At 36.9% G+C, this 14206-nt stretch overlaps 1 protein-coding gene across 2 annotated transcripts in view; it reads right to left on the bottom strand.

Moving 5' to 3' along the window:
• The window catches only part of LOC144437149 (polyglutamine-binding protein 1-like), a 53131-nt gene that overhangs the window by 14189 nt on the left and 24736 nt on the right, over window positions 1-14206 (bottom strand). For both annotated transcript variants that reach the window (XM_078126015.1, XM_078126023.1), the window contains one exon: window positions 2859-2946. In XM_078126015.1, coding sequence (XP_077982141.1) covers window positions 2859-2946 — 88 coding nt within the window. The remainder of the gene's footprint in view (window positions 1-2858; window positions 2947-14206) is intronic.

The raw sequence follows: 14206 nt of genomic DNA, 5'->3' as shown, positions 1-14206 counted from the left end.
GACGTGTGCTGGTCAGAGCTGTTACACGGATATTGTTCACATAGCTGGTACAGCCCCATGGCTCCAATGGGCAGGTACAGCTGTGTGCACAACCCTGTCCTAGGTATGTGGCTGTTACATGCATGTGCAAGGTTCCCTATGTACCCAATTTTCAAACGAAATCGTCTTACCAACTACAGAATCTCATTACGTCAACTTTGCTTCCATAGATTCAAACATTCAAAGGACTTTCCTTCAGAATTTGACACTGAACGATCCAATATTTTTTAAATGCATCCATGGACTTGCGTGTCTACATGTACATTTGTAGTCAGCGAGCCTTTGTAGATTTAGTATCAGTCCTTATACTTCACTTCAGTCATGAGTACACATTGTTTCTTTTGTCTTTCCGTATTTCATTCAAATTAATTACTACCAATTGAGATACATCGTATAACATGTATCATGTCGTTTACAGGAGACAAATAGTATTGTGCTGTTATTTTCTAAATGCATCCATGGACTATATACAAAAAAATGTATGTGTCTAGTTAGTGAGCCTATGAATATTTTGGCATCATGATACCTTCAGTACTATGTCCAGGGTTTGTACACCTAAAGCAAAACAAAATTCCAGGACTCTCCAGGGGTTTTTTCGTCAGTTTTCCAGGGGTATTCATATTGATTTTGGCCATTTTCCAGGGGTGTTGACACTAAAGTATATTTTGTGAATGACATCTAATTGTCTGATGTGGACGAGAAAAAATTAACAACAGTTCCCATAATATGTCACAAACGTTTTCGACACTATGCAAGATGTTAGTTTCAAAACCACGTTTGCACGCTAAGATTAATGGAGAAACCTCTGTCCTACCCCTAAGTAGCCGTTTCGTCAAGCTGGTGCATTGATCGTGTAAGATTGAGTCGCAGCATTCATCAGTCTAATTCAGACATATCTAGAAAAATAAATTAAAAACTAAAGTTTGTCCTCATTATTGTATGGTTTGATGTTACTAGATTAATAAGTCACCTAAAATAATTTTTTCTTCAAAATTTTGAATAAAAACGTCATTTACGTAACAAAATTTCGAGCTATGAATAACTGAATACAATACAATACAATCTTTCTTGCATAACATCATGCTTTAGCGAGCATGGTAAAGCATACAAAAATAAGTATCACTGTATGGATGCCACGAGTTGCAGAAAATCGCGATTTCTCAACTCAACTTGACCATTGATGAATGTTACTGTACCGACAACATAAAACAGTAGTTTATTCTTTTAGAACATGTAACACAAATAGCCATTTATCGATGACATAAAAGTCACAATCGTATACGTACTTCCACAACCCGGAAATTCAACTGCACTTCCCTTGGCCCTAGCCCTAGTATTGGCATGCCTGAGCTTGTAGTATGTCGACTTGTGCGCCGAACTTGTAACAATCTCTAAACGTGGTTGATGATGCTTTGATACTCGCTACGATGTTACGGTAATCTTGCTAACAGACCAACTGTTACCCCCCCCCCCCCCCCCCCCCCCCCCGGCCGGGAATGACTGGGAGATGGAGTAGCAATATACGCAAGATCGAAACAAACACAGCGGAGCCCATTCAACTACGTATAGGCACATGAGGCACGGTCTGTGGGGCAAAGTGTCTCGTGGAACGATCGTTTGACTGTCTGGGTTTAATCGGCGTGAATTTTGATTCACCACTGTGGCGAAAGACTTATATTTTCGCCATTATACATTTACGAGATTCAGAATCATATGAATGAGTGGCCCGAGCACAGGTATGACGACCGTCAATATTAATCGATCGATTGATCATGATCATTTTCCAGAGTTTTCCAGGGGTAGGGCACATTTTTCCAGGGTTTTCCAGGATTTTCCAGGGAGGGTTTGAAATTCCAGGGTTTTCCAGGACCATGCGAACCCTGTATGTCAAATGAGAGAAAACTGAAGAAATTGCCCCGACAACCATGTACAAGTATTTATATGGAGAACAAAACTATGGTTGACATTGCTAGAATTTAGAAAATATTGATGTGGGTGAGTTTGTTACATCGTATCATTTATCGTCACAACAACCAAAGTCTATCAGCTCAAAAATCTCAGTTCGTTACATACTATAATTTATCATTGCAACAACCAAGGTCTCCTGGGCTCAAGAATTTGTAGTTCTTAAGAAATATTTATGGCTTTGGACATGGAAAATTCACAACAAAATGGCTGCCAGCCAGCCATATTGGATTGTATCACGACAACAATGAATATGCACATGTATGTCATAGAATACCAACTTTTAATGAGAACTGTTCAAGCATGTCTGAGTTATGACTTTGGACAGGGAAAATCGCAAAACAAAATGGCTGCTAGGCGGCCATATTGGACGTTCATATGTATTCCATAGTATGTTGCCCCTGTACCAATTTTGAAAAAAAATCGGTCCAGGCATCTCCAACAAACGGCTCTGGACGGACGGACGGAACCCAATCCATAAGTCCCCATTCCGCACTTCGTCCAGCGGGGACTAACAATATACTACATACACATATTAGCAATATACTACATACATATAGTAAAAATATACTACATAATATAATAACAATATACTACATACACATATTAGCAATATACTACATACATATAGTAAAAATATACTACATAATATAATAACAATATACTACATACACATATTAGCAATATACTACATACATATAGTAAAAATATACTACATAATATAATAACAATATACTACATACACATATTAGCAATATACTACATACATATAGTGAAAATATACTACATAATATAATAACAATATACTACATACACATAATAGACATAGACAAAAATAAATAATCAATACAAACCTCTCTGTGCCTTCTTCTGATATGGAGGGCCTTGCTTTCTCACGTTTTTATTTTTTTCTCGCATTGGCCCACCACCAGCCATATCAGCCTGCAAGGAATACATTGTGTCATTATCAATTTGAACACCATCTCTCACCAAATCACCTTGACCTCTACTCATGGATCAATAAACACATAAAGGAATTTAGATTTATAGTACAAGACTAAAAGTCGGAAACAAAACAACATAGTAACTTTATGAGTAAGTTTCATTTCAGTATTTCAAACCCAAGTTCCCTAACTCTACTGTACTAATTCCTTAAATAAACATGTACATGTATGCTCTCCTTAAAGCTGATTCCAATTAATCACTTAATACACACTATTGCTATTTTGCTAGACGACATGTTAGTGAAGTCTGGTTTTAAAACTCAAAGGAGCATATGCAAACTTTTCAGTTGGTTCTTGTCGGATTTACTTCGAGAGTTTTCGGGTATTTTCAGTCTCACCTAGACCAAGCAATTTGTGATGTTATAGAGAGTATGCTTTAGCATTCAGGCTATGACGAGCATATTCAATAGGTGACTAAAACTCAACAATATTGAGAAACAAGTCTTCAGGAAAGACACACACACAAATATTTTACTTCTATGTGATTGTGACTAACTGGTTTAACTGATTATTTGGATGTTGCTGTGGGCGTGGTCTTGTTGCTAAGCAAATTTACATAAATTTTTGTATGTTTATTCAATTGTCTATTAAACCCTGTTATCTTTGTGAAATACACGACTGTTTGGCTGCTGCTATGGCATTGTAGCACAACTGTACAGTTTTTAAAATGTTTATTCATATACTAGTCCATGCTAACAATAGGTGTTCATTTGCTGAATGACTATCCAGTTGCCTATCCAACCATGCTGCTATTTTTACGATATATGCTATCATTTGGCTGTTGCTATGGGCATGGTCTTGTTGCTAGGCATATTTACATACATTTTTTTAACGTTTATTCAATTGTCTTTTAATCCCCGTTATCTTCACACAATATATGTGATCATTTGGCTGTTCCTATGGGCGTGGTCTTGTTGCTAGGCACATTTGCATACATTTTTTGAATGTTTATTCATTTGTCTTTCTATTCCTGTTATCTTTGCAATATACCTGATTATTTGGATGTTGCTGTGGGCGTGGTCTTGTTGCTAAGCAAATTTACATAAATTTTTGTATGTTTATTCAATTGTCTATTAAACCCTGTTATCTTTGTGAAATACACGACCGTTTGGCTGCTGCTATGGGCGTGGTCATGGTTGCTAGGGTATTTGCATACATTTTTTGAATGTTTCCTCACTTGCTTACCAGATGATGTTGTTATTTGACCTAAATATACTGCCATTTGGTTGTTGCTAAGGGCAGGGTCATGGTTGCTAGGGCCAATTTTGTCACAATTTTTTGAAGAAAATCTGCAGAATAACACTTTCAGAAACATCTCACCAAGTTTCAGACTCATTGACCAAGTACTTATTGAGATACATGTATAAGTTTTTGACAAAAAATAAACATTCTTACACCTACTTTGCATATCACTCATGGAATAATTGTATGCTTAATATTTCTTCGTCCATACATCCCTAGATGCATTCCCATTAAATTTCAGCCCAATCTGCTCAGTAGTTTTGGAATTACAGATTTTTAACCAAAAAGACACATTTAGCTCTAATTTGCATATTACTGATGGAATCATCATGTCATGAACAAATCTTACTTTACACCCCTTAAGAATGTTCCCACTAAGTTTTGCACCAATCTGCCCAGCAGTTTCTGAGTATATGTTTTTTGACCAATAATCACATTATTTTACCCAAATCACACATCTGTGATGCGATCGTGATTTGAACAATTTCCCAACTAGACAAGCAAGGTAATGGACCCATCAAATATCATAATAATCAGTTCAGCAGTTTTTGACTTTAAGTTGTTTACACACACACACACACACACACACACAGACAGACAGACAGACAGACAGACAGACACCAGGCGATCCCTATAGCACTACTGAACAAATGGCTCAATTATAATGAATTTTAGTACTTATAATGTTTGGGGTAATGACGACCTGATTTGTGTTTTTAAGGGTACGGGAGGTATTAAAAGGGGGGTGTCTGTCATGTGTCCATCTGTGTGTGTGTGTGTGTGTGTGTGTGTGTGCGTCTGTCTGTCTGTCTGTCTGTGTCACCATTTTCTTAAAAAATGGCTGGCTCAATTATAATGAAATTTAGTACTAATTTAGTGTTAATGAATTTAGTACTTATAATGTTTGGGGTAATGGGCTAGACCTGATTAGTGTTTGAGCGAGATCTGTTCACGTTAATTAGAGAAATTTGCATATTAATTAATCAACTAATTAAGCAATATTTCAAAACTGCATACTTCAATTTCAATATAATTTAGTAAATTCGTTAAACATAACACACATTTGTCCTTTAAAATTTGTTGCTGTAACGAATGAATAATTTGCACAATTAATTATTTCTGGTATATATATAGGCTATATCTTAAAGACAGAACTGTCCTATATAAAGAGGATTATGGCTAATCTATGCCAATGCAGGAAATTCAAACTGCTGTACAGAGCACTAGCTTCTGGGTCTTGTTTTCAGCATTTTTTCTGTGCTCTGAGAAACACACAGGTCATGTATCATGTACAAATTGTTTGCGAATGTCGTAGGATGGTAACTCAATACACAAATTAGTTGAAAATAAGTCTGTTTGTTTCATAGAATGAAAAAAAACTTTCCAAATGAGACAAATTCCCCTGCAAACAGCTGGTTAGATTTGTGTCATTCAGGATTATTCAAATATGCAGCATTTGCATGTGAAAAACCCAGATATAGGGAATGTTTATATTTTGGTGATTACTTGCCAGTGAGTTATCACAAGTTCTCCACCTCCAAAACATACAGTCAGTCATATGCAAAATAGGGTCCCAAGTGCCGTCAGTTGTATGTTTAAGAATACATCCTTCAAATTCAATAGAATTTAGTACATATGTTAACCATAAGAAAACACACATGTCCTATCAAGTTTGTTGATGTACCTCACAGTGTTAATGAATAATTTGCATAATTAATGATTTTCGGTAATTTGGCTATATCTATATGTCTATTTTCCATATTTTGACCACACACATTTGGGTATCAATTATATATTACACTTGATAAATATGTGAGAGTGTATTTATATCCTGAGATACAGAGCTAGATAAATGATTATGTACAAGCCTTGCAACAAACAGCTGTAGTTTGTTATCAAGAGAAATCGGAAAAGAACACAGTAAAAAGGAGACGGTTCAAGGTCAATATAATACTTCCTAAACTTTTAATCATAAATCTAAAAATACACGATTTCTCTTTATTCATCTGCGCATTAGTGTGTGAAATTTTGAAAATGATAAATCCATATTTGACGAAATTGAAACGTTGATAAATATTTCACCTGTTTGTAAACTCCGTGCTCATTGTAAACCTATTTTAAGGCCAAGAAAAAAATTGTTTTCTGGTGAGTTTGAATCACTTCAATATCCTGCCTTGGCCCATACGCCCTATAAAGTTTGTTGATGTACCTTACAGTGTTAATGACTAATTTGCATAATTAATTATTTTCAGTAATTAGGATGTATCTTAAGAATGCATTCTTGAATTTTAATATCATTTAGTACATAATATTAACCATAACAAAGCGGGTACGTCCTATAAACTTTGTTGATAAAGCTTACAGTGTTAATGAAAAATTTGCATAATTAATTATTTTAGGCTGTACGTGGCAGGGTGGAGCCGAAGACAATTGCACTTACAGCTAAACGACTTTTGCAATTGAAACTCATGATCCAAAAAATCTGTTTCGGCACCATTTGGAATAGTATTCTGCCTTCTTTCCTTGTATATTTTTGTCCAGACGCATTACATTATTTTCTGTTGATGCAGCATGTACTATGTGTATCATAACACGGAAAGTCGGGTTGACGTCATGCTCAGTTTAGATTGAGATGATCGACATACTGCCACTTCCAACGACATGGTGAAAAAGAATGCTTTGTTACATGTAATCAATTCAAAATAATACGCAGATAATGGGCGGAAAAACCCCCAAAATTTACTTCTTTAAAAAAAAAGATTTACAGGTTCGTTATTATTTCGGGGGAGTTTGAATTTATTGTGTGATTTGGCACGCTCGGTATGTGTAACAGTTGCAACGTCAGTTCCAGTTTGTCATCAAGATGAGCAGCAAGATACTGATTGCCGTCAATGAAGTTCAAAGGGACGCTATCAAGGCTCTCTTTGCAAACTCCGGATGGGAACTGGTTATTGATTCCGAGTCACCCGACCTTGACAACACTGGCGTTGTTGAGTGAACTGACGAGGCCTCGGCCATCAATGACAGTGGTATCGGGGATGATCTGCAAGATCAAAACAACGACATTGCTTTGCATCAAAACGAATGTCCGCACTGCCTTTGCTACCCGTGTGTCACAACATACCGACAAGACTGGCTTGGTATGGGCCAGGAACCTTGTGACGAAAATGTTTTGGTTCGCCATCAGCTCTACCGAAAGTATTGGAATATGCTTGACCGAAGAAATGCGTGGAACGATCCACACTACTTACATAGGAAGCAGCAACTAATGCAGGCTGATGATGTTGCCATCAGTCGTAGGGAAGTGATGCCTAAATGCGTCACTTCGCAGGTACGGTCTCTTTATCCAAATTTACCCGGTGTGCCGTACAGAGGTCATAGCTGGGCGTAAGCTCGGTCTAACCGAATGGCTGAAAAGCCACAAACCAAACGGCCCTTTTCAGGGCCACCACATCCTCCAAAAAGAGTGTACCTTACCTAAACTACACGTTCATGTTTTGCGTATGTCGGTGTTGTAATTTGTTAGCAATTTTATTCGAATTTGAGATCAAAACACCTTTCTAATTGGTTTTCTACTGTATGTGTAAATGGTACTCCCATTACCAAAAAATAAAACCCAAACAGAAAGACAATCACACACACACAAACAAACACAAAATAGTCACATTTCTACCACTGTATACTTTTGCCTTGTCGCCGGACCGTACTTCTGATTTGATCATTACCGTTATGTTATTATGGTAGGTAGAGGTAAATAATCTAGCGAATTGATTATCGAGATACTACCAACCCCCAGGGAGTTACGCAAACGTTTACACAGTATTTGAGTGACAGCTGTTTGGACGCTTCTAACCTAACATTTCGCCACATACCACATGACAACATACATCAAATTTCGCTCCCAGATCATCATAATTTACAAAACAATTCACACAGGCACCTCTTCTACATATTTATAATTCATTTTGGGATACATTTAGAGTAAATGCTCGGGAAATAGCCGTGATTTTGACAGTTTTCTTGGAGCACCCAGGCGATGTTAGGCGTACGAGAGGCTTTGCATAAATGAGCGTCCCTACTGTAATCCTCCTTTTATAGTCGATACGGGCCTTTAAGTACCCCCCTTCCTCCATTAATTTTTTTTTCATGTTTGTCTAGCCAATTCAGTCTGCAGGTGAAAGGGAAAACACAAAAGTAACTCTCCGTACATTAATTGCCACCAGTGAAGACAACTGCAAAACAAATGAACTAGCCTATAACATCTGCCCCACATACACACTTGCTGTAAAGTACTAAATAAAAAGAACAGTAACTGCAATGATAAGTAGATTGATTAATATTTGTTGAGAATGTAAAAAAAATAATCATATCGTCACACCACATTAGACAACATTTCCTGATGAAAAACTATTTTTTCCTTTTTATTGGCCTACAAAAATATGCCAATAACTTATTAAAACTAAAAGCTACATCAATAGTATTTTCAGGACAAGTGCACTTTGGTATTGCAAATGTATGTATCAAATTATATTGAATTTGAAGCGTGCATTCTTGAGATATAGCCAAATTACTGAAAACCATTAATTATGTAAATTGCTCCTTAATATTTATGGAATGTTTACCGAAACCTGATTAATAACCCGTAAAAATACCATTTCTAGATAAAGTTATCTGGTTTCACATAGAACAAGTCATTGAGAATGACATAGTCCCCGCTATGATTGGGTTTTACGGAACTGGCAGTTGGTTGTCATTTTCTCGATATCACTACTCTGATCACGCAACAACACTTGTGAACCTAAATCAAACAGACATAGATATGTTGTGTCTGCTTGTTGGACATGGGACATGCCTACTCTTCAAGATGACGTGATGGAATAAACCATCACTATTTTAGAGTATTATGTACCGTTCGTTTGGTTGATTTTTATCGCTAAATCTGCATAGTTGGCTGGACCTAGATGAAAATGGTATGATCACCTGTCTGACTACCAAATATGGTTGTCCTATATTAACGACTGGAAATGTTCCTGGCAGTTTCATTTAAGATATTAGACCACACAGAGGTACAGTTACAGAATATAGCATTTCATTTGAGTATTTCACTTTTAATACCCAATAAACTATATATATTATGAAAGCTATGAATCTCCCCTACATGTCTGTTATTTCGAAACAACAAAAAAGTGAAAGTTGGTCACGTGGCATATGAATAACAAGTCATTGAGAATGACATAGTCCCCGCTATGATTGGGTTTTAAGGAATTATCACTACTCTGATCACGCAACAACACTTGTGAACCTAAATCAAACAGACTTAGATATGTTGTGTCTGCTTGTTGGACATGGAACATGCCTACAACAATAAAGGATTGGTCGGGTATGGGGGATCATATCACGATGAAAATGGATATGCACATGAATGTCATAGAACACTGTCCTAATACTAACTTTGAATGTGATCTGTTAAAGCATGTTTGAGTTATGGCTTTGGACATAGAAAAATCGCAAACAAAATGGCTGCCAGGCGGCCATATTAGATCGTATTACAACAACAATGAATATGCACATGTATGTCATAGAACACTGTCCTAATACCAACTTTGAATGATATCTGTTCAAGCATGTCTGAGTTATGGCTTTGGACATGGAAAATTCACAAACAAAATGGCTGCCAGGCAGCCATATTGGATCGTATCACGACGTTAATAGATATGCACATGTATGTCATAGAACACTGTCCTAATGCCAACTTTGAATGAGATCTGTTCAAGCATGTCTGAGTTATGGCTTTGGACATGGAAAATTCACAAACAAAATGGCTGCCAGGCAGCCATATTGGATCGTATCATGATGAAAATGGATATGCACATGTATGTCATAGAACACTGTCCTAATACCAACTTTGAATGAGATCTCTTCAAGCATGTCTGAGTTATGGCTTTGGACATTGAAAAATTGCAAACAAAATGGCTGCCAGGCAGCCATATTGGATCGTATCACAACAACAATGAATATGCACATGTATGTCATAGAACACTGTCCTAATACCAACTTTGAATGAGATCTGATCAAGCATGTCTGAGTTATGGCTTTGGACATGCAAAATTCGCAAACAAAATGGCTGCCAGGCAGCCATATTGTATCGTATCACAATGAAAATGGATATGCACATGTATGTCATAGAACACTGTCCTAATACCAACTTTGAATGAGATCTGTTCAAGCATGTCTGAGTTACGGCTTTAGACAGGGAAAATTTGCAAACAAAATGGCTGCTAGGCGACCATATTGGATCGTATCATGAAACAAATTGACGTGCATATGTATGCCATTGTATGTTGCCCCTGTACCAAGTTTGAAAAAAATCGGTCCTGGCATCTCCAAGAAACAGCTGCGGACAGACGGACGGACGCATGCACGCACACACGCACGGACAGACAGACGGAACCCAATCCATAAGTCCCCGTCCCGGACTTCGTCTGGCGGGGACTAATTAATGGTGGACATTTTTTCACCAGCAGCTAGAGAGCATGACAGGTTTGTCTGATTGAATTGATATATACATCAATGGGTAAACCCAACCACGATCTGCAAAACCGTGTCTCATTTTTTGCGTCACTGGTCTGGTTGCCTAGTTACGATGAATATTAATTATCATTGTTTGTTTATATAAGGTGTCTGAAGTATTTTGTCACAGAATGAGAACGAGTTGTGAAAACAAAAATCTGAGACACGGTTTTTGAGAGTGTATCATACAAAGGGTCTGTGTAAATGTTCAGCTTAATTGGCAGCTTAACGTGTACGTCGGTGTATTTAATTTGATGTACAAACACTCAACAGATAATCAAATAAATATAGCTTGGTTTTTTCCTTTCTTTTGTATTGTTTGTAAATTTAAGAATAATGGACAAAAGCAGTCGGCGAACGTTACAAGGAAGATCGCAACGTTTCGTGAATAAATTGCAGACTTCTTGAATATATCGATTCCTGTACTATTGAACAATTAAACTCCCAAATGCCCTGTGGAGTGATAATTGGGCAAAGAAAATCACAACACTACACAAAACAGATGCAATAATTGTGAATCGTGTTTGTCAACCGACCACTTTCTCCCTTTTGCACGGTTTAGCCACAATAATCAAAGTGTCAAGTGTCGGCATAACGTTGATCATTGACAGCGTTTTACGTACTAATAATAATAGGGAGGATGAGAAAAAGACTTGGGAAAGTTGTCAATGTCTTCCAGAATGTGTATTTCCGTCAGTGTTTTCATTCACACTCTACATGTGTACGTACGTCCCACGTTGAAAATTCACCTATCAAAACACCAAACCTTCGCTTACTGTTTTCGAAGTTCATGAAATACATAGTTTTTTAAAATTATTATCATGCCCTAGTTATTTTTATCATGGTTACTTTTCAACATTAGAGTAACCGTCTTTCAAAAAAAATCGTTATGTTTTGGAAAAGAAAGGAAGAAACTGGAGTTTAATCCTTTACAATATACAATGACTAACAATGATATGCACTTTCCATGAAATTACAAAGTTTTTGAAAGTCCTGAATCATTCATCGGTCAGTGCACTTTGTGGTGATATTGCAAATTGTCTTGGACACAAGTTCATTTGTACATGTCATTTACATTTGTAGTGTTAGCACGTTATGTCCCTGGTGTGCGGTACCACAGGGCGTGTATTATAGCTTAGGGCGGCCCTTTTAATTTTTCTGTTTCTCATCTCCCGACCAACCCTAATTTGCAGCTCCAACATCAGAATTTTTTTTTTTTTATGTCCGACCAACCCCTGAGTTCAACACAGCAAGATTGTAAGGTTGTAAGGTTCGAACGAACATCAAATGTTCCTCATGGCGTCTTAGGCCAGTGTTCTGCCTAGGCTGCGACCTTGTGACATTGGCCCCCTAAAATTACAAATGACGCAATAATTTTCCCACCTTGCGTCGCTTTGGTGCATTCATTTTATGGCAGACATCAAAATTATCTAAGTCTGGGCCAGGTCCTGACGTCAATCCCACAAGAAGTATACGGAAAGTTTTGTTGACATCATATAAGATACAGTGACAATGCACAGTTCTATTGTTAACATAAAAAAATGCCACAAAAAGATCAACTTTGATAAACTTAATCTACAAATTGAAACAGTAACACTGTTACTAACAGTAGATGAGACGTCTAAATTGACGTCGTCTCTCGTCACATGTTTTGTCTACCATCACTCTCGCGACCTCTGACCTACTCACTGAAGTGTGCAAAATGCTGAACTTGCTACCGGAAATCGGAACATCTATCTGCCAAAGCTCAGAAACCTTAGTAAATCAAATTTATGGGACACGTTGTGATTTTTTTCATTTGTTGATGGGTTAGATTAATGGAAACGAAATGAGTACATGTGTATTTTGATTCCGAAAAAGTTGTGTTAGGGGATCGTGTTGCATGATGGTGACAGTGAAACATGTGAATGTTGGGCACTTAATCAATGCGTGATCACTGGCATGGCCACTATAGACGGCCGATGCATGTGCGCCTGGTCAGACATGAAGAATGAACGTGTTGTGCAAATCAGAAAATAATTACAGTGGTATTTACAAAGCATCCTAACTTTGATGTTGTTGATAGTTTTAGTTCAAGATTTCTGAGTTTCAAGGACACCTAATGTCAGCTTTCCGTATAAAGTTTACAGTATGTAACTAATGCTGTCATTTGATATAGCAGGACCAAATCATGACACACAGCCAGTAACGGTAATTAATAAAAAATAAATTATTTCAAACTTTGTTTGACTGTATTATTTGTAAGTTTTTCGTTCACATTTGGTACTTCTAAACCCAGGGATTTTTTTTCTTCAAAATGTTTTTTCTTAACCTTGTGAATTTGAAGAGGGAATGATAAACACAGCAGTGTACTAACAGTTCTAAAAGTGGTTACAAGATTAGGATTTCTCAAAGTTTTTATTCAATCATATGTTCACTGTGACTTATTTTGAAGTTGTTCTTTGTCCTAATTATAAATTTGAGCACTGCTATTCATTGATATTCAGATTAAAAATTGTGACTACCTGGCTGTCCAATCTTAATAAACAATATATAATATACTCTGTAGAAATGACTTAAAATTACATAATCTTAATTGCCTTCCTTTTCTAAGGTGTATCACTGTTTGTTCGTTTGCTAGTGATTAAAAGAAAACATTTTTCGGCACCTTCAAAGTCAATTTCATTGCCCACTACTGATAAATCGACGTTCTGGTCATAGACGTCTCTAAATAACTCTTGCAATGATAGTATTTTCAAATCACCAGTCTACACTGAAGTCGGTTGTCTTTTACATTTATAGTAGATCACTATACCGGTCTTGAATACTCTCATGTCACAGGACCTAGATCTGCTTTATTATCGAAAAATATGAAGTTTGTTGTTCGAGTTCTGTAGATATGGTAGGTTGACAGGGCCTCGAAACAGTCTATCTGTTGGCACGGGGCTACCACTTTCAATATTTGGCAGCCTAAGTGGGCTACTATTTACCAAAAAGGCTTACAAAATATCTCGAAGATGTACGATGTGGAACAATGTATTTGCAATGAAAGTGTCAATTTTTCGCAACCGTGCGTATACGATAAAAAAAATGTGCCGTGCAACATTTTAATTACAAAATACAACACTGCAACGACCACAACGCATTCTCCCACTGCTATACTCGCTCTTTTAATTTTAGTTGCTTTCACAACGTCTATGAATGAACGTTAGGCTACTCACTCCGCAATCTGATATTTGAAAATTGTTTTTCATTTTACAAACCACCGATATTTAACTACAATTGTTTCACATTAAATAATTCTAAACTTCATTGTTGTTGAAAACTGTAATTTCCATTCTAAAGGGTTGCTTTGAGGGTATGTAAATTTGACGGCTGCATAACCGAGCACAAATGAATCCATGATA

The sequence above is a fragment of the Glandiceps talaboti genome, chromosome 1 (genome assembly GCF_964340395.1).
Source record: "Glandiceps talaboti chromosome 1, keGlaTala1.1, whole genome shotgun sequence".
NCBI lineage: Eukaryota > Metazoa > Hemichordata > Enteropneusta > Spengelidae > Glandiceps > Glandiceps talaboti.
This window is presented reverse-complemented; position numbering and strand designations above follow the sequence as displayed.